Below are 27,066 nucleotides of genomic sequence, written 5' to 3' on the forward strand. Positions count from 1 at the left end.
GTACATACATGGAGAGAGCAGGAGCTCATACTAAGAAACTGGGTCCCATCACAATGGAAGCTAACAAGTCTCCAGACCTTCAGGGTGAGTGGGCTGAACCTGGCTAGAGACCCAGGAGAGCCGATGGTTCAGTGCAGTCCTAAGGCAGGAAGAAGCCAATGTCCTAGACCCCCAAGGCCATCAGGTAAGAGGAAATCCCTCTTATTAGGGATAAGTTTCCATTTTGTTCTACTGGGGCCCTCAACTAATTGGATGAGGCCCACCCACCCACCCTGGGGAGGTTGATCTGTTTTATTCAGTCCACTGATTCAAACCTTAATTGCATTCAGAAACACCCTCACAGACACAACCCAGAGTAATGCTGAATCGAATGTCTGGACACCTCCACTGACACATATAAAGGTCACCATCACAACTCCCACATGGCTGGTGGGTGACAAGACAGGGACAATCAGCTCACGGGGGTGCCGGAAGCTGTGAAGGGCAGATACTCAGGCGGGAGAGAGACACAGCTGACCCCGTGCAGAAGGGATGTCTTCTCAGGCCTCTCCTGTTCCTTCCATGCCAGGGTCATTCTCTGCGGGCTCACTCAAACTCTAGTCTAGGTCACCTCACAGTGCATGAAGAAGGCTGCGTGCCACTCTGCCATCTTCTGAAATGGCTACCATCCTAGTGCTGACACTGTCATGGACAGACACTGGCTAGTGCTGTGGCGGCAAATGGACCTCCCAGCCTTGGAGGGACTGCTATCCTGTGTGGCCACTTCAGGAAGCTGCTCAGCAGTTTCTCATAAAATTACACATGCAGTTATGCATGCATGGGTATTCACCCCAAAAAAAATGAGAACTTGGGGCGCCTGGGTGGCTGAGCTGGTTCAGCCTCTGACTCTTGATTTTGGCTTAGATGGTTGATCTCAAGGTCGTGGGATCAAGCCCCGAGTCAGGCTCTGCGCGCGGCGGGGACTCTGTTCCAGATTCTCTCTCCCTCTCCCTCCTGCTCTTATACTCTCTCTGTCAAATAAGTAAATAAAATCTTAAAAAAAAAAAAAAAGAAAGAAATGAAAACTCAAGATTGTACAAAAGCCTGTAAGTGAATGTTTACAGCAGCTTTATTCATGGTCACCAAATACTAGAAAAGAACCCAAAGGTCCTTCAGGGGGTAAGTGGACAGACGACACCAAACACGCATCTATCACGTAGCAGAATCTCGCACAGCAATAACAAGGCACAAAACAAGCATGTATGAATCTCCAAAGTAATACGCTGAGTGGAAGAAGCCAGTCTCAAAAGGCTGAATAGCATATCACTCTATTTATAGGACATTTCTGAGAAGACAGAACAGCTTAGCGGTTGCGAGGAGATGGGGGAGCGGAAGGTGTGTGTGACTATAAAGGAATGAGACAAAGGAACCGGGGTGGGGGGGTACTATTCTGAATCTTGATTTAAACGTGTGTTGACGTCCTAAGACTTGCACACCCCTCCTCCCACATCAGATTAACTATATGATCTTTTTAAAAATTGGAAAAATCCAGGGGTTAAAAAAGTAATTGTATGTCACCCAAATGATGCACAGGATAAAGGGACCCAAGGGGAAATGTCTAGGGTATGGGGTCAGGCATCAGCAGCTGAGACCAGAATGTGCCCGGGGAAAGGGGAGCCAGAAGGGCAGGAAGGCACAGGCATCCCTGTACGGCTCGGGGTACAAAGAGGATAAGCGACATTCCTGAGTCACTGGGCACAACCTAGTAATTCTCTGAAAAGGCAAAACAGCTGTGATCTGTAACATTTCTTCCCCAAGAATTTTGTATTCATGGCCGCTGACAACAGCCTTAAGAGAGGAAATGCAGGCTTACAGACGGTAAAGGATTGGCCTGGATTTTGATCTCGGTTCTGTCTGGTTCAAGAGTTGCCACAGAAAGCAAAGATTACACCGTGAACGTCTCTTTCCGCAGCTGTACCCAGGCAAGCCCCTTAATCCCCTGTGCTCTTAAAGCCCGGCTCTTCCTTTAAAGCAGAGGTTCTCCATGGGAGAAGGGGGGTGTTTTGCCCCCAGAGGACACGTGGCCTTGTTTGGAGACAGCTTTAGTTGTCACAGCCCGTGGGAGGGTGCTACCAGCATCTAGTGGGTAGAAGCCAGAGATGCTGCTAAACATCGTACAAGGCCTGGGATAGCCCCTGAACAAAGACATACCCAGCCCCCAGTGTCTCTGCGGCAGAGGTGGAGAACCTGCTGGCTTAAAAGCGAGGAAGAAAACATGTCCACAAATCCCACACTGTGCTAGGGATCGTCCGATTCTCAACTTACTTATTTCCTCAAGACCCTGTGGGGGTAGCTACTATTAACCCCAATTTATAACTGAGCAAGCTGCTACTTGCTTACCCACACCCCAGTGACAGACAGGAAGCCGCAGGAACCCCCAGGTCCTTGTGAGGGCAAAGCCCGGGGTGCTGCAGTGTGGGGTCCCCAGGGCAAGGCTGGGGCCTCCACAAACCCCCTTTACTTCCTTACATCCTATCTGACCTCCAAAATCACCTCCTAACTGTAAGAGATCTGCAAACATGGGGAGCTGTTTGGCTGGCAGAGGCGCAGGTCTGAATTCTGGGGCCCCAGGAAACAAACTTCAGAGCCACCCAGGACTGGCATGTCACCCTGGCTTCCTGGGCCCCTTTCAGGATTCCTGCCCTCAAGGCCCGGATGCCTCCCCTCCCTCCCAACGGCTCAGAGGCATTCGCAGCCAACAGCCAGGTGCTCCTGGGGGGCATCCTCTCCTCCCTCTCTTCAAGATGGGGAGGGCACTGAGGCAGGGGCCTGGAGACAGAGAGACACATTACTGAGAAAGGCACGACAGTCCGTCACCCACAACCACAACCGACAGGCAGGGCCTGCCCGAGAAAATACGTGGAAAGCTTTGAAAACAAGTCCTATGATCACCTCTGAGGGATGCTGGTTCAGTTTTACCCCCTCCTGTCAGTCGTGCTGACAGTGCCAACAGCTGGGAGCGGAGGTGGGGCTGAACTGGAGGGAGGAGGAAGAGAAGTAGAAACCCCGAAGGAAGGCAGAGGAACAGTGCCAGGAGAAAAGGAACATGAGCTTAAAGTTGACCAGACAGCTCAGGGGTCAGATGACGTCATGACAAAGGAAGAGGATCCCCAGGATGTGGGGACCCTCTTGCAAGTCGGGTAGGACTGCGTTCATGGAAACCACTCTTTAGCATCATTCGAGGTAACCACAGACAGGTCTCGGTGCAGGCGGTACAGGGTTGTTCTCGAATTTGACAAAGCAGAGTACATTCCTGACGAGGCTCGGGGCAGGCCCCCGAGGTGTCCCACTGCAGGGCAGCCATGGGCGGACCTCAACCACCCTGACCCCCACCCTGGGCCTCCCAGGTCCCCCACAGCCAGGCAGACCCTACTCACAGCTCTAAGATCAGGATGACGTCTGTCTTGTTCTCGTAAACCTCATGTAGGGTGATGATGTTGGGGTGCTGGATCTCCTTCAGGATGCTGACCTCCCGCTCGACGTCCTCGCGGCTCACGCCCCGCCGGCTGGACTTCGTCCTCCTTTTCTTGATAAACTTGGCGGCATATTGCACACCGGTGCTTTTCTCCCGGCATTTCTTCACGACTGCGAACTGCCCACTGTAGACAGAGGATGAGCGGTTACAGGTCATTCACACATTTCTTTATTGCTCCCTACAAAGCCCGGATTTGAGCACGGATGGGGCAGGGCACGAGCAAGGGGGGCCGTTAACGGTGAGTAAGAAAGTCCATGGGGTGGGAAATTAACAGATTAAGCTGGGTTACTTCTCATGACATTTCCCTTTCATTAAACCTGCTTAAAAACAGGTTGCAATGTTCTTGAACATTTAAGAACAATGTTGCAAGTGATACAAAGTCTCTTGTCTTGAAGAATACTCTACGGAATGGAGAACGATGCCTCCACTTCTGTGATTTCTTCCTCCCCTCCCCTTGCAGACTCTGGGATAGCAGCAAGGAGCTTCCCGACCTCCCGACCTCCTTCTGACAAGCCTTTCTCCCATTTGTCCAGGGAAGACAAGGGATCAAGACGGGCGAACTTAAAGAAAAATACACAGAGCCCTGCTTTCAACGACCTATTTCTAGCCTATGTACTTATCAATTGAAACATTCAGAATTTAAAAAAAAAAAAAAGCTGTATATTCTGTTCACACCTCAGAGATTAGATCAGCCACATACACCAGACATCTGTTGGTGGAGGCTTCTCCAGCATTACCTGCCTCTCTCCTTTCTAGGGATCCTACAGCCCTGAGGAAACAGACTCCACCCCCACCTAGAGATATGCATTGGGTGACCTAGGCTAAGCCAGTCAGTATACTGTGTCTTCCTGGCTCCAGGTACAGACACATGACCAAAGTAAGACCTTTTGGAGAATGCAGAGACCAAGACCTTTCCTGAGACTCTTCTTTCTTGTGGATGTGAACACTGAACTCCATGACCCCAGTTGTTACTTCCAGCCATCCCGGGATGAAGGGGGAGGTCCACTCTTGGTTTAAGGCCAACCATTCCAGAGGCAGAGCCAAATAGAAGAAGAGAAACCAGGTTTATGGTAACACTGTGAAATGGCTGGATCAGCCCTAGCCTGAAAGCCATCTGCCTTTGGGTTTTTCAGCAACAGAAGCCAATAAAGGCCCTTTACTGCTAAAGCCAGTTGGATATGGGCTTTCAGTTTCTTGCAGAGGAAAGCAACCTATACATTCTCAGCCATGGTATATAACCAGAGCCTCCTACCTATGTATATGAAAGAATATAATAACAGAACTTACCACAAAATAATAAAATAAATACATAAGCAGGGAGAGCCTTGAAAGGTAAGTAAGCTACCCTGAAAGTAAGGGAAACAATACAAAAGGACCCTTCCTGTATCAATGCTGGCACCTCACTTCTTCCCCAGAGCCACCCATCACAGGATCCGTATATTTCTTGGCAGGTGCTAGAGAACAGCTATATAGAGAATTATCACAGTTATTTTTAACTAGCTTTATTCTCCCATGAAGACAAAAGGGGGAGAGAAAATCAGATGAACAGTAACTGTTCAATGTTAAAGAAGGGATACTTTAATACATTACTCATTTACTTTAGCAGCAGAGGTCAGTGAAGAAAAACCCAGAGTACAGGATTATTTCTTTAGCACTGCCAAATTTCTGCATGACGGGCTATTAAGACTCTCTTTCTCCCTGCAGCAAAATAGCAGAGAGGCTGAAGATAAATCACACCAGAACACTAGCACCAACTGCCTGTGAACTCACGACCTTAAAGAGCCAGGGGATCTGTTAGGACTTTATTACATTTTACATTCTTTTTCTGAAGAGCAAAGAACTGGGCTTATTTCTCTCTTGGAGGGTGGAGGTGGGCGGCAGAGATGGGGCTTGTGGGGGAAGAAAACAGCCTGACTACGGAACAAAGTGAGCTACTACTTGGAAGCATCTGGTGAAGCGGTGCTTATATTCCCACTTGCCAGAAAGAGAGCATCAGGTCCCAGCTGAGAGCTCCCAAGGTGTCCAAGGACGCGGGGTGGGGCAGGGCACTGATCCGAGTCACATATGACCCAAGCTTCCAGGGGCTGAGTCATGCACGCCTGTCACGCAAGCGCCGTGACTTTTCTCAGGGACTGTAAAGACTCAAGGCAGATTCAGTGGTTTGAATCATGTTGCTTTAAACACTAAAAACGGAAAACCAGAAAGAGACGTGGGGAACGTAAATGGAAGCCTAAGATCAAAGACTACCCCAAGTTGTTTTTCCTGCTAAGACTACCCCAAGTTGTTTTTCCTGCTAAACGTTCCATGTGGACGTTTCCCCTTTTAATTATGGGAGGGAAAGCATCAAGGCCCCCCTACCCTAGCGCTGGGCTGGGGCGAGGGGGCACTGTATACCCTGTGCGCCAAGGCCAGGAGTGTGTGCACAGGCCCAACCTGACGGCGTTGCCCACATCTGCAGCAAAACATCTGGACCGCACTCCTTCCCTGGTCAGCTGACCTGACTCACACTTCCGGGTCCCCCTGAGGGGAAAGCAGGCAGGGAGAAGGGGCTGTAGCTAGGCTGGGAGCCTCCCAACCCCCCGGGCCAAGAGAAGATGTGCACAGCTGCAGCTAATGTCCCAACTAATCTTGGCTGCAGACGGTCGAGAAGGTGTAGACTAATTCGAGGACCACTTTTCTAGACCCATCTCAATGCTACCTCTTTAAAGACACCTTTCCTAGTTATCTCTGCCTACCCAACGTCTGCCCCGACCAGTGCCGTCTCCTGCACCTGAGCCCACAGGGCCCCTTGCAGATTTTTCTGCCTGTTTCTTGCCCATTCCTACTCCTACCACGACTGCAGCTCCACGGAGGACAGAAGCCTGGCAGGCGAATCTCTCATCCCTGAGACACGGGATGCAGGGCTCCTCTGGGAGCTCATGCGTGCTGCGCTTGACTCCTGAATCCTTAAAACCAGAGGTGTTACCTGAAGACACTTCCCTGTATTCAGTAGCTCTGCGTGGGGCTGCGCACTCAGGCTGCCTGTCTGAGCTGGTGTCCCGCCTCTTACCAGCTGTGTAACTGAGGGTTTACATCCCCCTTGACCACTCTCTGCCTCAGTTTCCTTATCTGCCAAGTGGGCAGAGTAATAGTGTTTGCCTGGGAGGGTAACTAATAATAAATGGAAAGTGATTAGAATGGCGCCTAGCAGTATGACATCTTCAATGACTATTCACCTGGAGCCACTGCCAGGAGCTTAGGGTCTATGGTTCGAAGCTCGAAGTGCCTTCAAAGTATCAGCCTCTCAGAACTGCCAAGGGAAAAAAGAGTCCAAAGAAGAAAAAACCTCAACAGGGTTGTCACGTGTTTAAAGTGTAAAACTCAAGGCGACCCTGGCCTTAGGCTTCGGCCTTCAAACACGACATCCCCGCCCTCATGCCCTGCCAAGGGAGAGCGGCTGCCCCCAGCAGATGAGGAAACTGAGGCACAACTGAGCCCAGGGCGGGCAGAGGCCCACGCAAGGCTATGGGGCCTTGGTGTGCACTCGGTAACTCGTGCCGGGATTTTCCCAGCCGTCTCCGCGGGCAGGCAGCGAACCGAAGGCAGACTCCTCGGAGAAGAAATTCCTTTCTAAACACAGTAATTTGCTTTGTGAGGCCTAATTTGAGCTGGACTAGTGGTTAATTGCTGCTCCCATGCTTTCCTTCCTGAGCAGCTGGCCCTTGACGCCCCCCCCCCCAGCTCCCTCACACCCACTTTGGGGGGTCAGCTCCTCTTCCCCGATCCCCCTCCCCCAATAATTACAACTGAAAAAAATTTTTTGTTTAGGCTTTTTTGGGCAAGAGCTTCCAAATCATGGGATCCTGGAGAAACGATCTGATACAGCTGCCAGGGTAAGCGCTGGGCAAGGAGGTACGTAAATTCACACAGAGAAGCAAGGCCACCACTGCCACACATGGTGGCCTGGGCTCCAGCCTCCCTCCTGTGATGGAACCAGAGGCTCCCCACCGATGCACACCCCCATGGACAGCTGCAGCGGTCGTCCACGGATGGGACAATGCAGCCGTCCCTGGAAAACAGAAACTGACTGGATATCAGCACATTTGAAGTGACAAAACAGAATACACGGGATCCTCACTTTCCGCAAGAGCTGTATGTGCCAGTTCACCTACTTGCTACATTGTACTTGTGACTTCAAAGTCATCATTGGCAGTGCTGTCACGGTCACAGATCCGAGTCACCCAAGTGCCCAGGGGAGGTGGGTCAAGGCGACACTCTGCCTTCTAGGTCAGCTTCGATATAGTAAACAAATGTCTTTTTTTTTTTTTTTAAGATTTTATTTACTTGTCAGAGAGAGATCACAAGTAGGCAGAGAGGCAGGCAAAGAGAGGGGGAAGCAGGCTCCCTGCTGAGCAGAGAGCCCGATGCGGGGCTCGATCCCAAGACCCTGAGATCATGATCTGAGCCGAAGGCAGAAGCTTAACCCACTAAGCCACCTAGGTGCCCCAACAAATGTCTTCTTAAGAGTCTATTTAGTGCCAGGCTTTTTCATTTTTGCTATCTGTTGGTGATTTCCCTATTTAAAATCACCCCCAAAATGGGAAGTCCAGAGCTCATAAGATGGAGGCTGTGATGGACACATGTCATGGGTGGGTTGGCTTTGTTCAGGCAGGGGTGTCAGTGATGTTGGCTGTGAGCCCAGTGTTAAGAAATCAACTATGTGTGTAATGGAAAGCCCTTTAAACAGAAACACGCATGAAACAAGGTTATGCCTGCATCCGATGATGGAAATGTTACGAACAGAGGCTCACAGAAACGTGACCCTGTTTTTTCTCTAGAACAAATGGTCCAGTATTCGCTAACTCAGTGTCTGCAGTGAAGTCACGGAACATAACTATAGCCCCAATAATGAGAATCGATCATATGTTGCTTTTTAAAAATGTACTCAAGTTTTCTGTCACCTAATAACTGACAGAACACTTTTTGGACTAGGTACAGCTAGCCAAATTCATTTTGACACAGAAGCTTTCAATTAAATGTAACAAACACATATTGACCACTAGTGGCCAGATCCATACAAAGCCGATGAGACACATCCCATTTTAAAGAGTTTTGTACTACAAAAACTTGTTGATTTAAAAAGAATCATAAATTTTATCAAAAAAAAAAAAGAAAGAAAGAAAGAAAACTTTGGATAAAAGGAGCAAAACTTCATAAAGAACAACCTGCCACCTAGTGTCTTTGTCTAAGTCACTGACCTCATCAGAGCACCTTGTAGTCACTCAATGAACTGTACCCAGAATTCTACGCAAGGAGTTTAACATATTACTTTATTCATTATCACAACTCTACAACATTCACTTATGCACTCTTCCATCAATGAGAAAAACCAAACCTTAGAGAGATTTTTTTCTAGTTGCCTGAATTCTTTCCTGCAAGGAAGCCCCACACTTAAGAAGTGAATCCCGAATGCATTTGCCTCCAATGCTCTATTCGTCAAACCCCATTGCTGTCCTGGGCTTCTGTCCATTTTGTTGGAAATATAAGCGATGCCCCTGTGAAGTTACAGATGGGTCTAGGAATCATTCCAGGGAAAAGCTTTGTGCAGGGAAGGCACAGAGAGGAGGGCGGTGGTGGAATACGGTTGGGCAGTGTTACCTTCTCCCCGCTGCAAACTCATGAAGTGTTTTAACTAATTAAAGCCTCTGTGTTACCATGCTCTGGTGTTCTCAGAGTAAACAGTAAGTCATGTTTGTGTGTCGCTTCAGAAGCCCTTACTAACAATTAGAAAGAGCCACAAAAGATTCTCAAGGTCAGCGCACCAGGGCGACAAGCACACATTTGTGAAGTATGTGGGCTTTTACAGGTCCATTATATTTCATGACGCATTACAAGTAAAGCTGTTGGACTCTGTTTAATCCAGTTGGGTTTTATTTTCAAATTCATTTATTTGTGGGAGTTTTGCTCACTTGGGGAAAGATGGGAAAAAAGATGGCATAAACGTGCAATGTCAGAGGGTCGCATTCAGAGGGAGGAATCGGGCTGAACGTGACAATATGTTGTACCTTCGCACTGGCACCTAACCTAGGGGCTAACATTTTCGTTGCTGACCTTGACCTAGACACCACATTGCAACAAACTCCCACCAGGGAAGGTGGGTGCCAACTCAAAACAAAGGGGCTAAAGGGGCGCCTAGGTGGCTCAGTGGGTTAAAGCCTCTGCCTTTGGCTCAGGTCATGATCCCAGGGTCCTGGGATTGAGTCCCGCATCAGGCTCTCTGCTCAGCAGGGAGCCTGCTTCCCTTCCTCTCTCTCTGCCTCCCTCTCTGCCTACTTGTGATCTCTGTCAAATAAATAAATAAATAAAATCTTTAAAAAAAAAAAAAAAAACCAAAAACCAAAAACCAAAGGGGCTAAAACAGTACTTTTTTTTTTTTTTTTTTTTTTTTTTTTTTTTTTTTTTTTTTTGCTGATTTTAAATATGTCTCTATCCCAGCACATTTAAGTCAAAGAATTATTTATGGTAACTCTTTATTGTTATGAGTTCCCTGTATTAATGCTGGAAATGGACCTGGCTTCGATCAAAAAAACGATAAGCTCCAACTCTCCCCTCGTCTCAAGGCTTTGCAGTAAGGTTTCTAATTAAAGCAAAATAATTTCTACTTTTGAATTCATGTTATCAACCCGCAGCACAATGTGAGGGCTGGTTCATGGGCCATTTATTCTTCTTGAAGAGCTGCACTGAAAGAGTGTCAGTGGCCTGAATCCTACCTGAACACTGGAATTACAGGTCTTCAATAAGAAATGAGGTGACAGAAGTGGTTTTCCAAGGATGAGTTCACACTGACGGCAGGGGAAAAGACCCCAAAGGGTTCGCAGGCTAATGGGAGAGACAAGCACGTAACACCAGAGTATGGGAAGGGCCATACAAAGGACGCGGCCACTGTGAAGCCCCAGGGGAGAGCATGAGGTCAGGGGACCCAGGGTGTACCCTGAGGGTTAAGCCCCAGCCTGGAGGACAAAGTGTGTGGAGGAACAGTGTCCCGGAGGAGAGAGCAGGAGCTGAGCTGGAGAGGCATGAAAGGGCCTGGTCCGTATTTCCAAGAGGAGACAGAGCGGTGGTGAAGCGCGAGGGCAGCCCCACAAACAGGGCCCTGCCCACGATGAAGCAGCGCCAACCCCAACTTGGCCAACAATGCGAGAATGCAGTGACCTGTCTGAGCCTCAGTTTCCCCATCTGAGTGAGGGTGATGCCAACATGAGATGAGGCCAGGCACGTGGGTTCTCTAAACATATTGAGCTCATGTAGGGATGAGAATTAACAAGCTATCTCAGCTCAGCAGTTCTCCAAGAAGCCCAGAGGACAGTGTTTCCGTGGCTGAAAAGTGGCACCAAATTTCTCCTTGGCATTTTTCTAGGCAACTGTGAAATCTCAGTATTAAATCTCTATGCTTTTCTTCACTCCATTAGGACTAAATTATTTTTGATGAAACCTATCTGATGTGTTCCCTTTGGTTCCCCCCAAAACCTTATTGCTTCATTTTGATGCTGAAGTTTTAGTCTGCGGCTAAGTTAGGGGAAGCAAACTGTCCTTTGCAAAGATGGTCTCAGTCACGTCTTTCAGGTCAAGGCTCTCCCGCAGCGTGACCTCATCTGTCCCACCCTGACGTGGACTCTCAGCCTGGTCTCCTGGAATCTGAGACTTGTTTGACTAATAGGATGTGGCAAAAGTGATTCTGGGACTTCTGCCTGGTTCTTAGGGCACACATTCTTGGGTGTTCCCTCTTGGAACCCCGCCACCATCCTGGGAGAAGCCCAGCGTGGAGGTGTCCCCATCCACAGCTCCCTCCGAGCGGACAGCAGATTTAACAGGTTGGCCAGGAAAGTGGACATTAACATCTGCCCCATCAAGTCTTCAGATGGCTCCGGCCCCAGCCAACATGTAGTGCCCCTAGACGGGGGTCTCAGCAACCACTGCAGGGGGAGGAGGGTCTGTGGCAACCCAGAGGAGCACGAGAGAGCATGGTCAACTGTTGCTTTTCGCTTCCCCGTTTTGGGCTGGTTTGTTACACAGCCATGGACAGGTGGAACAGCCGCGAAAATATCTGGGACGATGGGTTTGACCCATGACCTGGGAAGCTGTGTAGGGGAAGGAGTCGGTACTGAGGATGAGAGGCCAGCAGGTGACCAGGGACAGAGCCCAGCATGATGGGAGGGAGCAAGAATGCCCAGACCATCTTGAACACAGCACCCACCCCCAGCCCCGAGCCTGCATCCGCATGTGGGGCTCATGTTTCAGGTTTGGCAGCCGTTCCCTATCTTTCAAGGAAAGCTCTGCATCAGTTAGAAGGGATCTCTGTGTCAGAACCCAAAACCAACAGCAAACCCCAGAGGCTCTCGCTGAAATGCCTTCACAGATCCCTGGTGCAGCGGGGCTTGCCACTCGTCTCCAGTTCACCTTCTCCGGTCTCTGTGGGGGAGCAGGACCCCACCCTGAAACCCAACACCCGCTGCCCAGCAAGTTTCCGTGAACGCGCTGCCGCTCACCCTCACTCAGACTGGTCCACGCGCCCGGGGCCCAGCGGAAGCCTCCCCTTCCGTCCTCAGCCACCAGCGCACAGAATTCAGCAGACGATGAAGGCTGACCCGTCCAGGGACTGGGAACTTCAACACCAAGTTCAATCCCCTTGGAAGGCTTCTCTGGCTCAGCCCACACTCCCAACTGCCCCTCTCTGCCCTTTGAGAAGCTTCACATGACAGGAGTGCAAAACACCTTTTACAAAAACACCAAAGCCAGTGATGATGAGGAGGACGACTAAAAACACACAACCCCTCAGAAACTATTAAACTGCTACCAAGACTCAATCAAAATGGCACATGATCAGGGCACCTGGGTGGCTCAGCTGCTTAAGCATCTGGCTCTTGATTTCAACTCAGGTCATGGTCTTGGGGTCATAAGATCGAGCCCTGCATCAGGTTCCATTCTGGGCTTGGAGCCTACTTAAGATTCTCTCTCTCCTTCTGCCCCTCCCCCAACAAGTAAAAATAAATAATAATTTAAAAATGGCCCCTGATCTGAAGAAGAATTGTGTGCCCCTACACCATAAGAAAGCAGCACAGGTTGCCAGGGTACGGACAGCAAGAGGCAGGGTTTACCAAGGGCATAAACACCAGCCTGTCACCCCGGGAACCAAAACAACACACGGGAGTCAGGACTGAGTTGCCAAATGAGAAGTGCTGCCCAAGGGTGGCTGGGAGACGCTGGAGCAGCATGCTGAGCAGAAGGACTGGGCGGAGAGTGGACCCCTTGGGTAGAGCAGCCTCTGGGAGGGCAGGACTGCACAGAGAAGTCCACACCCAGCAGAAGAGAGCAAAAGCCAGGACCCAAGGCAAGGGTGGGCAAGGATCTGGGTTCCAGCACAGGTGCGGTGTTGCCAGTGGGTCAAAGAAACCAAATACACAAGCACTGGGCAGCTCGGGCAGCTCATTATAATGAAAGAATATGCAAACCCCAGCAAGCAAGGACTCAGAGGAAAGGGCGATTAGAAAGGTAGCAGTGCACGCCTCTGCTCACTCCACTTGTCCCTGGGATCACTCTTTGGACGGGGAATGTCTGAGGTCCACCTGGAAGTGCATTTCCCAAATAAACAGACGCTACTTGGAGAAAGGGTGTCATGGTCAAGCAAGTTTAGGGGAAACTGCGTAAACAGAGTCACACAGGTCTCTGCACGCAGGACACTGCTCTCCCCAAGGCGTGGGACCACATTCAGCATTTCAGAGGATTTGGGTTGTTAACCACAAAATGCTTTTGCTATTTTATTTTTTGCTTGTTTTTTGTCATGGAGCATTATGAAATTTTGAAATCCAGTTTTGGTTTTGGTTTTTATTGTTGTTGTTGTTGTTGTTGTGTGTGTGTGTGTGTGTGTGTGTGTGTAAGAAAAGTCTGCTTTCGTCTTCTCTCTCAGTTAAATTCTTCTTCAGAGCTGGGACTGGACTCTATATGCCCAGTTTCCCTTTAATTTTCAAGCCAGAGCTGCATTTTGAGGTTACTTCCTCAGGCACACCCCATCAGGGTGCGGCCGGGTGGGGCTGAGTGCAGAGCTGGCTTTGGGAGGGCTCAGACCCTTTGGGACTCTGGCCCATTAGAAGGGTGGGGACCAACTGAGTCAGGCCAGGGAGAGGAAGCCGCCTGCTGCTTTGGAGTGAGAGCTCCTCTGCCTTTTTCTGGCTGTTGGTCTGGCTGCTTAGAGGGGACGGGCCAATGCACAATGTTTGTAGTCCTGACACACGCCCAGTACCAATTGAGACTAAGTCTTTTTTTTTTCTTTCACATGGTTGGCGGGGCTAGGTATTGTGGACAGAAACTGAGAGCTGGCAGGGTAGGTGTGGAGAGAGAAGGCCTGAAGGCAGAGTGCTGTTCTATTCACTGGCCAGTTCACAGGGGAACTCTTGAGCTCTCCTGCCTGCCTGGGACCATGAGAACCATCACCGAAATCGGGTGGCAGTGATGGGAAGGAGCCCAGAACCTGCAAACCACTTAGAGCAAGTCCTCAGCAGCCTCCCAGGCACTTGACTTACACAAGCCTAGAAGGAACACTGCCATCTTGTTCCGGGAGGTTGGGGGTGGGGGGAGTTCCTTTGGTTACTGTCCCTTGTGGCCATATCTAATCTCACTTGATTCAGATATGGTCTGTGACTTCAGGAATTTACAACCCATAGGGCTTAACAGGACATTTCCATATAACAGACCTGTGAGTGCTGTATAAGACGGACGGAGGTGTGCAGAGTGAGTGGGGGTCCTGCGCTAGCCGAGGGCTGGGGACAACCTCACCCACCCCAGGCAGCACCACCCAGGCTCCTGAACTCGGGACCGGGCACAGAACACATGCTTGGTGTCTGTTTTTGGTTTTTAAAGCCAAAGGGAAAGGAAAAAGGAAAACAAGTATTGGAAAAGTGTCATTTGATGGATGTAAAGAGGACCTTCAACAGACAGAACAAACAGCAGTACTCCAAGTATTTTTCTTCAAATAGAGCAAGTCCCACACTGGAACCAGGGCTGCCCTTTGAGTCCAGTATTATGGAGAGTACAAGGCTCTTGTAAAGAAGGGTGTCATGCCAGGATCAGCCCTCCTGTTTAACCAATGGTGACCACGACAGGTGACTGCAGATCTGGGTTTCCTGCCCCAAGACTGTGCTCAGGGCTGAGGGAGGGAGGGGTTGGGTTGCTCAGCTGAGGCTAGAGACTGATGCTCATGCTATCCCTTGGGCCAATCCCATTATGTGATCAACCTGACTTTGTCATATCATCCCTTTCAGCTTCTGGGCTAAAGGTAACTGGGTCATAAGGTGAGATCCATCCTCTACTCAGCAAGCTGCTCTCAGGGGAAAAGAGCTGAAAAAGAGAACAGGAGGTTCATATAACTTCACGGGGCAAAGGAAGAGAAACAGGAGCTGAGCTGAAGTGCCTTATCCCATGACCAAAAAAGAAAGTTGGATTCATTCAAGGTGCAGAGATTCGAGATGGGGAAACCTAGCCAAAGAGAACAAGAAAGGTAAAGTTCAGCCGGGTCTAATGGGCACACGTTGTAATCATGCAACTACTACACTGAGCTGCATAGGTTCAATGAAAGTTCTAGAAACTGTGTGATAATGCTCCCCAATATGTGCTCTGCCTGGTTTTGGAGCATGAGAGGCACTTCACCAAGATGCCTAGATGTTTGCACATCTCCCTTCTCAGCTTAGGTGGAACTTGTCTGTGTGTTTTCATGGTCAGGTTTGGTATGTATGCTGTCGAGGCAAGCATGTCATGGGCAGGTTTGGGACCTCCCGCCAGGTTTTATCACTGGAAGAATTAGCTCCATCTTATCCCAAGAAGCCAGGTCTATAATGAAGGTTTTGAACTTGAGTGCCCTTGGAAGACATGCAAATATGTTTGGCATGATGTGGCTTCCAGCAGATTTTAAAGACCAATGAGCTTGGGAGACCCTGTACACAGGCTGGTTTGGCTCTAGAGACCAAATACAACCCAGGGTTGTGGCTTCTTCATAGTTCTCCTTCCCAGAGCTTGCAAGAGTCACAGGCCCAGGTCTCAACAAGGCAGCTAGTGGTTGTCTGGCCGTGAGCCTGGCCTGGCCGGGAGGAGTCCTTTTCAAGGCGCTCTTGGCCAAGTCCTTTCCCGTGATGCCTACACATCCACTACCTTGGCTCCGAATCAGGTGGGGACCCACCTCACAGGAAGTGTGGGGAGACAAGAAAACAGGCAGAGGACCAAGGGGGTCACCTCAGGCCAGGCAAGGAGAGGCTGGCAGGGAAAGTCACTGCTGAAGTTACCTGAAGAAAGAGCCACACCGATAAAACTGAAAGATGATAAGTTAAAGAGAAACCAGAGCTCCCGGGAAGTCTGAGTCTTCCCTCGGTGGAAGCAGAAGTCCCTGGAAGCCTGCCACGTGGGCTGACCTCACCGCCGTGAGCGGACCTGTGCAAACCTGCAGACTGTCCTCAGAGGCAGGGGGAGGGCTGTGAACTCCTCAGCCAGGAGACGGAGCACACTAATGACGGCACTTCACCCTGGAAGTGCGACCTCTGGGGCGCAAGGGGCACCAGCCAGGTCTTCGGTCAAACTCCAGAGAAAATGAAAAGCACCTGGCCTGTCTCAGGGATGAAAGCAAGACCTCCTGAAGCAGGAACTGCACATGTAACTACCTATCCATGCGGTGTCACTGCCTAAGAAAACGTGGAATCTGAATTCCTGGGGAGTCGGGGTGATCAGCCCCAGAGCTTCAGAAGCTGTAACTGATGGAAACACAACTTTCCAGTAGGAGAGGCAGGGGAGGGAGCCTTGGCAGGAGAGAAGGGGTGCCGACCTCTACAAGGCCGCTGTCAAGGTGTGTGGGAAGCCCTTCTGCTTGTGGGTACCCACTTTCTCGGCTGCAGTGTGAGGGGCCCCTCTCAATGCAGTTGCCAAAATGCCTCCCTCCCTACCCTGCCCCGCAAGGGCCTCATGGTCCTGCCACTGAGATCAAGAGCCTGTGCTTATCTGTACTCACATGGCAACATTTAGGCCGGGCAGGCCACCCCGTTTAGATCCACCACAGCTCCCAGGCAGGCAACGAGGCCCAAAGGAAACCAGGGCTTCAGGCCCCGGAGCAGCAAAGAATTGAACACACAGTTGTCATGGTGCCCCAAGCAGGCCCACCACCTCAGGCCGCTTTTTCAGGCCTTCCCCTTTGGGTGCTGCCTTCCAGGGGCTTCTAGATCAACTCCCGAGTGAGGGCCGCTGGTCTCCAGTACTGTTAGGTGGCTTCACAGTGACGGTGAACTCCGGGAGGGAGGTGCCAGCTCAAAAGCTGTAGGAGGCCAACACGTGGGATTTGCAGCTTGTTTTCCACAGAATAGGCAAGTGAGTGACACAGAAGCAGACACCATGTTTCCAGCCACTTCACGATTTGTGAGGCATTCATAAGAGATTCACTACTACTTACTCAGTGTAGAACTGAGTCTGGAAGGAAGAAGAAGGAACACTACAAGAATCGGATTACCAAGAGTGAGTTCTAATCCCCTTCTTAACACCCTACCAATAGATCAGCTTTTCAAAAACTGTTCATATTATACCTGTACATAGGATTCTTTCTGAAAATTAACATGCACAAACCTAATATGGCGCATTCAGTAAAATTTTTTAATTAATACACTTGACCCTTGAACAACATGGGTTAGGGCAGCAACCACCCCCGCCCCCGCCAAGTTGAAAATCTAAGCATTAACTTTGACTCCCTCCAAATTTAACTACTAATAGCCTACTGTTGACTAAGCCTTAGAAAACATACACAGTCAATTCACACATTTTGGGGATATTCTATGTATTATATACTGTATTCTTACAAAAAAGGAAGCTAGAAAAAAGAAACTGTGGTTAAGAAGATCATCAGGAAGAGAACATGTATTTACAGTACTGCATTGTACTTACTGGGGGGGAACCCCACGCATAATTGGACCCCACAGTTCAAATCCATGTTGTGTAAAAGTCAGCTGTACCTGTTGACTCTATGACCTTATGGGTCACCCCTTAAAACTATATGCTGACTACCTGTTTCAACATTTCCATTAACCCTCTACACTTGGAAAAATGACTGCTCCAGTAATTAGAAACATCACAATAGATGTCCTATCATTTGCTTTAAGAATACTGTAGCTCTGAGAAGTTCACGTGCCTTCACTTTTCTCCATCACTTATTTATTGGGCCCAGCCATGTGCTTAGTCTCAGTCCCAGCGGGCCCTCTCTGGCAGGTGCCTACCTGCCTCAGAAGCTTTTCAAGGGGACAGTAGTGTATTTGATCTTGCATATTCATTTGAAAAGCAAAGGTATATTGCAGTCCTCATATGGTTAATGACACTTAAGGGAATTCTCCTGGTCTCCTTGGAGCTAAGGTCTCCTTGGGCCTAAGTGCTTTACGTAAGGAGATGCCTTAGGCCAGGTAAGTGAGCACGACCAAAATATTTTTAAAATAAGAGTTGTCGATAGTCATTAAGCAATCATTGGCCCTTGAGAGGTCAATGCAATGTGCAAACTCCATGAGGCCAGATTCGTAAAGAATGGAGAACACGAAGGCAAGATTCATGATCTTGTAGGAATACAACAGAAGAGTACAAATTATTCAGGAAGCCCAAATGAACTAAGCTTTGAGAAAGAAAGAAAAAATCAACATATAAGAGAAGATGGACAGAAAAGAGCTAAGAGTGGATGGTATCATAGTAGGAAACAAATGAATTCTTTTGAGCACCATTTCTTTTTCCTGCATGAGGGCCATTGGCTTTACTTGGGAGAGTTGGGAAAACATTGGTAAGGTGGAACTAACTGAGGTTTGAGTTAACAAAAGGGATAATAAAAGGTTGCCCAGCTGGGCATTTAAAAGAAATTCCAGTCTTCAGTCTGAGAATGTCAAACCTCAGGGTGGCTGAAGCAGTCTCAAATCATTGGTGGCAATCTTGGACCAATGTTAAGGAATGACGCTATACCCATGTTCAAAAGAAGACCAAGCTGGACCTGTCTCTAAGATCAATTAGCTTGTTATTAGTCTCCAGCAAAAACTGAGAATCAATCTTTGATCAGATGAATTAAAAACAGCACGTGATCAACAAACAGCACAATCAGAAAAACATTCTCCCTACCTCCAACGGGGTTGTAAGATGAGCAGGAATAGGAAATGATATCAACAAAGAAAATGTTTTGATTTCAGCTAGGCCTGTTACCTTGCTGGACTTTCATGGAATTTTTGTCGATGAAATGTGGAATCACCGTGTGGCAGGCTAGAGAGCTCTGGAGTTTAGCGCTGTCCTAGTAAGACGTTTCTCTCTGAGTAGATCAGATGAAGGCATACTTACTGCATTTTTTAAACAACTAGTCTAAAAGCAAAAATTCACTGATAGAAACAGGATCTAAATTACCCCCAAATGAATAAGAAAATCATAAGAGAGATAAACAGAAAACCCTATTTTTTAAGCTTTTATTTATAATTTATTTGACAGAGATCACAAGTAGGCAGAGAGGCAGGCAGAGAGAGAGGAGGAAGCAGGCTCCCTGCTGAGCAGAGAGCCCGATGCGGGGCTCGACCCCAGGACCCTGAGATCATGACCTGAGCCGAAGGCAGAGGCTTTAACTCACTGAGCCACCCAGGTGCCCCAGAAATCCCTATGTTTAGATTCAAAGAAATTAACTTCACATGAAAACAGCTTATATCAGAAAACACCGACAGTTCTAGTTCATCAAAAATAACACAAGCCATGTCACTGCCGACACCATGGTTGTGGCACCAGCATGTTTAAAGGGTGCAATGCTCCTGCTCTCAGTCCAAGTCTGGACCCCAGAATGGGCACATGCACTTGGTAAGAAAGATGCTAGCAGGGTAAGTGGCAGTCAGGGGGTGGGGATGGGACAACAAGGAGGTTTGGCTCTGGGCAGGAGAACTGTCACTATCTGAAAGGCTGTCAAGAGGAATCAGCCAGATATTAGTGGAAGGTGGGACAATGGTCTCAGCTCCCTTCCTCTGTTTCTATGGGCTGCAGAAATCAAGACTCTGCTGTATTACTCTCCTCACTTAACTAAAAGAAAACAAATCATTGGGTACAGTTAAATCCCATGGCAGAATTTCTTCTCTATGCATTTTCTGAACCTCTATTATCTGCATGATCTCTCCCGATTGAAACTCTAAGTAAGATCCATTATTTCATTCAACTTCTCTAGGTTCATTTTTGGAAATATACTTTATGCACTTGTGCCTTAAGATTAACTTTTGCAAAGTGACAAGAGGGTAGCCACAACCTGAGCAGAAATGTACTGGGGGTGGGGGGGTTAGAGTGTTAGGCCATCAGATAGCAGTAACTGGATGCTGACCCCTGGGACATGTAGCAGTGGGAATGCTAATCTAACCCTTCAGTACCTCTTCTGAGACTCAATGTGGTCATTTAGGAAATTAAAATGAAATTGAGATCAATAATGCTTAGCTTACAGGACTGCTCTAAGATTCAAAAGTGGTAAAAAGATGTAATTGTGTCTTATATACTTCACACTATCAAACAAATATAACATTAATATTTGGAGCTATTTAAGTGATATCACAGCTGGGAATAAAACCACCATGTCTTATGTCCAAATTTTCCTAATGGGTTCAGGTCAGTCTCTAATAACAGGATGATGAAAGAAGGAAGGAAAGATTTTTTTTTTTCTTTAGAGAGAGAAAGAGCACAAGAGGGGAGAGACAGAAGGAGAGAGAATCTTAAGCAGGCTCCACACCCAGGGTGGAACCTTACATGGGTCTCAATCTCACAGCCCTGAGATCATAACCTGAGCCGAAATCAAGAGTCGACGCTTAACCAACTGAGCCACCCAGGCGCCCCAGGAAAGGATTCTTTTAAACAGGATTTAAAAACAGCCAATTCAAGTCTTCCAAAACTCAAAATTAAATATCTAGACAGATTAAATTAATCTTCTGCATGACATTAAGACTCATAAACTTTAGAGGCAGAGGGCTTGGTTTTGAATCCTGACTTTTCCACTTAAGAACTGTGTGACCTTGGGCATCCTCTCAACCTCTCTGTGGCTCAGGTTTCTCATCAGGAAACTGAGCCTAATAACTGCACCTACATTAAGTAATTGCTACAAGGATTAAATGAACTATACCTGTCCACCTCTTTCAATACTGCCTGACTCATAATACGGACCAGATGCTTGCTACTGTTATTAGAATTATTATTACTGCATATCTTGCTTAAAACCATCTCCATCTCTTAGGCACATGTCAAGACTTGCATATTGTCCTATTAGGGGAAATAAGAGAAGGAAAAACCTATCAAGTTCTTCCTCCACCCTGTTCTGGAAAAGCCATCTTGAGCACAGGCTACTGAGTGTGCCTTCCATGAAGGCTGCTGCCTTCAGAACACCTTAGCAGGAGGTGCTCGGACTTGAGGAATACTGAACTATTCTGGGTAAAGAGAAGGAAAGAGATGGACTAATATCTTGGGGAAAGGTCGCCTCAGAGAATTTGACGGTCCTCTCACTCCTGAGGCTGCTAGGCCAGAAAGACCTCAAAATATTAATTAAGGACCAAACTGAAGAAGGTGACTTTTAGGATGCTGAATTAACTTTAGAAATGTTGAGTGACATGTCACCATATAGCTGGCTCAGAAGAGTTAATGTTAGTGGTTCATGGTAAAGCAAACGGAATGGAACTTCGCACCTGGTTCCAAACATACGTTCTTAAACAGAATAAAATTTCACATCGGGAAAACTTTGAAAACTTACAATCTGACCATATTCAGGTTGATTCAATTTGCATTAATCTATTTAAGTACTGGTATAGATTATTTGTTCAGAGGATATGTCCAATAATTTTTGGCTATAGGAAGTGAACTGTAATTATGTAATCTTCATAATGAGGACATAAATGTATACAAGTTTTAAGCAACAGATATTTCTAAACTTAAACAAGGATTTATTTAGAATGGAGCTGTCCAAAAGGAATATAATGCAAGCCACAAATGTAAACCTCATGTGCAATTTTAAATTTCTGAGTAGTCACATTAAGAGAAAAGAAACAGGTAAAATTAACTTTTATAATGCATTTTATTTATCCCAACATATCAAAATACTATAATTTCAACATGTAGTCAATAAATAAAAATTATGATGCAGTATTTTACTTATTTCTCGGGGGGAGGGTGGCACTTAACCCCAAGGGGTAGGTTATACAGACAGAACATTGAAATTTGGGCTAGCCATACTTCAAGTACACCCCAGCCACCAGTGGCTTGTGGCTGTTGTTGACAAACGGCACAGCTTCTTGCTAATTTTATAGCTATAATATAGAACTAGGACATAGCTTGATTATTTTATTTATAGAAGGAAAGTGGAAAAGATACTTGTGAAGTCACTGGGAGGTGAACCATCTAATTTGACACATTAATCATTGGAAGATGAAAGATACTATGGCTGACCTTATTAGAAGACTAAAGAGACCAAATGCCCCTTGGAAACCCAGACTGTGCATTGTAGATAATTTTGTCTTAAAAATATGTGATGACACTACCAACTCTTCATTTATGTGTACTGCCGTGTGGGGCATGGAAGTCACTTGCACAACCACATGCTCTAATAATCACTGATGTACTTGAAGGCATTTACCAAATCTCCCTTCAGCTTCTCTAGCAAATTCTTGTCAGTAAAACCACTGCTTCATATAGAGAAGTTTATGACTCCAAGAAGTATTTCTATGCAGATTTCTAAGCAGTGTTCTAGAGGAGGCTACAATGTATCCTGCCCCATTTCTATGGCTCCAAGAAGGAAATCTAGGTAGATTTCTAAGCAGTGTCCTACTGGAGGCTACAATGTATCCTGCCCCAGAGAGAAATACACATTATGATTCAGCTGATTTAAAAGTTTGATCCCTTTTGGTAAACTAATAATCTAGGTGATTCTACTTATTTCCTCCTCCTCTTCTACAGAAAGGCGAGCAATGCTAGACAATGAAACAGTGGAGGATGGACAGGAAGCTTCCCTTGAGACCTAAGAGTGGTCAGGGAGGAAGGGGCAGACAAGCTGGTGGAAGCAGGTGTGAATGGCTGCTGGCGATCAAGATTTTTGGTTGTTGGGGTGATGGCTGTGGAGCAGAGGAAAAGTTCCTGGTACTGAGCCGGCCCAAAACTGGGAGGCAGAGTAATGGTTACATCATATGCAGGGAAGTAAAAGTTGCTGATGAGATGGCGGGGGGAGGTTAAACAGAGAAGTCTGCGTGCCCACATTCTCACTGCTCACAGACATCTGCCTTCTCTCTGCGCCGTACTTCTTAAATACACGGCTGATTCATTTCTCCCTCACTTGTGAGACATCACAGCACTGATGCCCATTATTTCTCCCTGTTGGTGAAAGGTGAAGAATTAACAAACCTATCACACGGGACTCACAGGTGCTTATGCATAAAGCACCTAGTATGTTCCAGCCAAATGGCAAGTTTAACTACGCTGAGGTACCACAGGGTTCTCTGCCCAAATCTAGGTGATCGCTACCTGCATCCATTTCTTCCTTCACTCAATGACCATTTCTTGAGCGCTTTCTCTGTGTCAGACACAGCATGGTGTTTTGGGTTTTTTCCCCCTAAAATAGTTCCCCAAATGTCTTAAAATATCCAAAATATTGCCAAAAGGGAGAATCTGTAACAATGAAATGTTCTTCTTCCCTCTCCTGGCTGAGAACCACAATCTCCAGGAGTCTTTCTCCCTGTTTACTATTCTTTGCTTCCTCCTTCTCCTAATTAAATACTAAAGGTGAGTGTCACGCCATTCTAAAAGCGGCCAACTGCATCCGCCATTGACTTGGAGAAGGCAGGTCCCGTGACCCTGGGGATCAGCTACTTCTTGACAGAGCGGGGACACTCTGTGTCACTACTCCTGTGGTTCTGAACAATAACCCTTTTGGCACAGAGACCCCATTAAAAGTGGGGGCAGTAAGCAAAGTGTGACCATGACAGGGAGAAAACCCTCATGGTCAAGAACACAGCAGAACCAACCGACATGGAGCGGTAGTCTCAACAAATGTGCCGGCCCCTTCTGGCCACACTTTCTAGGTTTTGTCTCCTGTCCTGAAGAGCAGTGAAGACTGTCACAGGATGTCAACCATGACCAGGTCCCCAAAGGCTAGATGCTATAGCCCTGGAGACTCTTTTTTTTTTTTTTTTTTTTTTTTTATTTTATTTGCCCTGGAGACTCTTGATGGCTGCTTCTCTACTGGGTTTTTTGGGACACATCCAAACCTTGTTATGGACTAAACTACACCCTCCACCCCCAAAATCACGCAGGGAAGCCCTGACCACCGGGTGTGAAAGCATTTTGAGGTGGGGCCTCTAGGCTTCAGATGAGGTCATGAGGGCTCCTCCTCATGATGGGATTAGTGCCCCCCTCCCCATAGGAAAGACAGCAGAGAGCTTGTTCTCTCTCCTTCTCTCCCTCCCCTGCCCCTCCCCGCCCCTGCCATGTGAGGACACAGCAGGAAGGTGGTCTTCTGCAATCCAAGCCTTCCCTGCACCCTGATCTCAGACCCCCAGCCTCTAGAGCTGTGAGAAAAACACACTTCTGTTGTTTCAGCAGCCCCCAACCCCACCTATGGTATTTTGTTATGGTCCCCCCGAGCAGTCTAATATACACCTCCAGCCACCCTTTGCTTTAAATCATTTGGTACAACCAGAAAGGCTGCCAAGATTCTAGCAATTCCTTCACTATGACTTTACGTACACTGAATTCAGATCTCATGAGATTCTCCAGCTCGTTAACAAAGGAACCGGAGAAGGATGTACCTGGTACAGGACCGCATTCCAGCAGGGCACAAAATCCATCTTTGCGGAAAACATAAAGTTGATTATTTTAAGTGGTAGAGCTTTGAAGTCCTCCTAGATTTGTTTTCTTTTAGAGCATAGTTATTTTTTTGTAGGGTACCAAAGTCCATGTGAAGCCCTGTCCAAATTAAATTTCGGTTAAAGTGTCTTACTACATTATGCCCAAGAGTTTCAAATTAAAGGAAATGAGAGGGAATGAATGTTGTAAAATACATATGACTTCCAGGCACATGATCTACACCTGATGAAGGGTACGAGATGAATGGCTGGCTTGTTCCCTTGCAGCAGACCCTCTCCCCACTGGTGAAGTTTCTCCAAGTTTCCAGGCTGGTTCAGGCAGGCTGGTTTTAAGGCTGGCTCTGTTTCCAGACTAGTCAAGGGAGCACACTGCTTCTGACCCACAACCGCTTGTTTTCTACATGGCCAAAGGGAACTGGAACAGCTCAGGCAAAGAATCCTATTCTAATTCACACCCCAACCTAGTCACAGATACACACAGAAAACAGGGGCCTCAGAACTGAAATGGGCTCACAGGCCTCCAGAAACACAGGCTCCAGAACCAGCTTTCTTTATTATTGATAAGGATAACTGTGCAGTTTTAAATCCATTTTGATTTCAGGATATTGTTTTAAGTAAAATTAACTATGTTCTTTAAAAAGTCACAGCGTGGGGGCACCTGGGTGGCTCAGTGGGTTAAGCCTCTGCCTTCAGCTCTGGTCATGATCCCAGGGTCCTGGGATTGAGCCCTGCATTGGGCTCTTTGCTTGGCGGGGAGCCTGCTTCCCCCTCTCTCTCTGCCTACTTGTGACCTCTCTCTCTCTGTGTCAAAAAAATAAATAAAATCTTAAAAAAAAAAAAAAAAAGGTCACAGCATGGTTCCAGCATCACAGTTCATGCTCGGGTGAGCCTGGGTCTCTCTGCTACAGATGAAAGAGCGCTGAGGATGTGGTGAGAAGGCACGGAGGACAATCCCAGCCAGACCACCACTCACGGCTGTTTCCGGCTCCTCCCCCTGGATGCAAAAAGGCACAATAAAACTACACTGTTTTAAGACTAGAGTTTGTATCCAAGCACTAATAAACATGCCCATGCATCTCCAAAAGCTGTGTGTTCCTGCAGGCTGGTCTGAACAGCAGTGACAAACAGCCGACACCACAGTGCTACGTGACGAAGGTGAAAGAAGGGGAGAGAAACACCTTGGATAAGTTACCTGATTTTTATCTAACTGGGGCACGCACTCACTCTGCACCGCCTCTGGACCTAGGGGAGTAGGTGTAGTGCTCCCACAGAGCTCTGTGTCACCTACATCATACAGCAGAGTCCACATCTAAGTTGTATAAAGGCCACACATCGAAATCACGATCAAGTGTTCATATTACAGGTCCTCATGTGCCGTTCGAACCATACTCTGAGCCCTGCTTCTCCTTGAAACTTCAGAAAACTTCTTTAGAAGCTTAACCTCTGGGTCCTACCTGGGAGATCCAGCTGATCACTACTGAGATGCCATGGACAGTCAAAACAAAGGAAGTCTTAGGTCAAGAGCAGATATCAATCCTCGCAGTCACCCTTACACTAGTCCTGTAGACAGCCTTGTACATAGTAAGTGCTCGATAAAATTTGATGAACTAAACTCTGGAGTAAGAAATTCCTCCAAAGGTAAATGGAAAAAGGACAGAATTCATGACTGTGTATGTACTATGGAGATTTCCTTTTCCAAACCCAAACTAAGACATGTAGTCTACAAACCAAATTATACTTATGACAAAATATTTGGGCTTGCTTCTGCACTGGATCCCTCACCTCACGTTAGTTTCCTCTTGCCATCTCTGCAAAGTCCCATTTGTTGCATAAGGTCACGGTTTACAGGTTCCAGGCATTATTAGGAGGAGGACATCACCGAGGGCCATTATCTAAGCCTACCACAGCCCTCCAATGAGCTAATCTTAATCACAGACCTTCTGATTTATTTACTTTTAAAACTGAGAACTAAAAGGAGTTATCTAGAAAGAGGAGCAGATCAGACCATTATAACCATGAGGTTCTGGCTCCCAGGTAAAGGTTTTCCCTGCCTTCTCAATAGATAATATCTGCTACAACCACTGTCTTTCAACAGATAAGGGCTTAGTATTGGCTAATTCTGTATTTGTCATCTCATCCATTTCAAATGAAAAAACAAAACAAAACAACAACAACAAACACAAACACCCCTACACATACCAGTGAGTCCACACCAGGTCACCACTGGCTTCTGGATACTTAGCACACATTCACAAACACATGTATTATCGCTATCTTCAGAAAACCATGGGCCCAAATGGCTGTTTTCCAGTTGTAGGTGTTCAATAAAACTTTATTGGAAAGATGGAGGGACGGACACGCTCGGGAGTCACAGGGATAAAAGTAAGCCCATCACTCCATTCCTGCAGCTCTAGTTTGTTGATTTCCCCAAACTGAAGAAATGGAATCACTTTTGCAAAGAAATAGAAGAGAGTACGTAAAGCTGTGGCCTTGACCCTGGAGTAGAAGGGTTCAACCCTTCTTGTTGCCCCTGTCCCTCCCCAATTCCCCTACTTCTTTAATAATGCCAATTTCTCGGAAGTCACCAACAACAGGGTCTGCTAGTATTCTCCTCCACCCCAGGTGCTCTAAGCTAAGGCATGAAGCCAGGCAAGTAGACATCTACACTTTCAAAAG

General features: G+C 47.4%; 1 protein-coding gene across 9 annotated transcripts in view; it reads right to left on the reverse strand.

The window, feature by feature from the left end:
- The window catches only part of DAPK1 (death associated protein kinase 1), a 173,726-nt gene that overhangs the window by 75,689 nt on the left and 70,971 nt on the right, over positions 1–27,066 (reverse strand). For all 9 annotated transcript variants that reach the window (XM_032308099.1, XM_032308095.1, XM_032308094.1 and 6 more), the window contains exon 3: positions 3,417–3,638. In XM_032308099.1, coding sequence (XP_032163990.1) covers positions 3,417–3,638 — 222 coding nt within the window. The remainder of the gene's footprint in view (positions 1–3,416; positions 3,639–27,066) is intronic.

Source organism: Mustela erminea, chromosome 12 (genome assembly GCF_009829155.1).
Source record: "Mustela erminea isolate mMusErm1 chromosome 12, mMusErm1.Pri, whole genome shotgun sequence".
Classification (NCBI taxonomy): domain Eukaryota; kingdom Metazoa; phylum Chordata; class Mammalia; order Carnivora; family Mustelidae; genus Mustela; species Mustela erminea.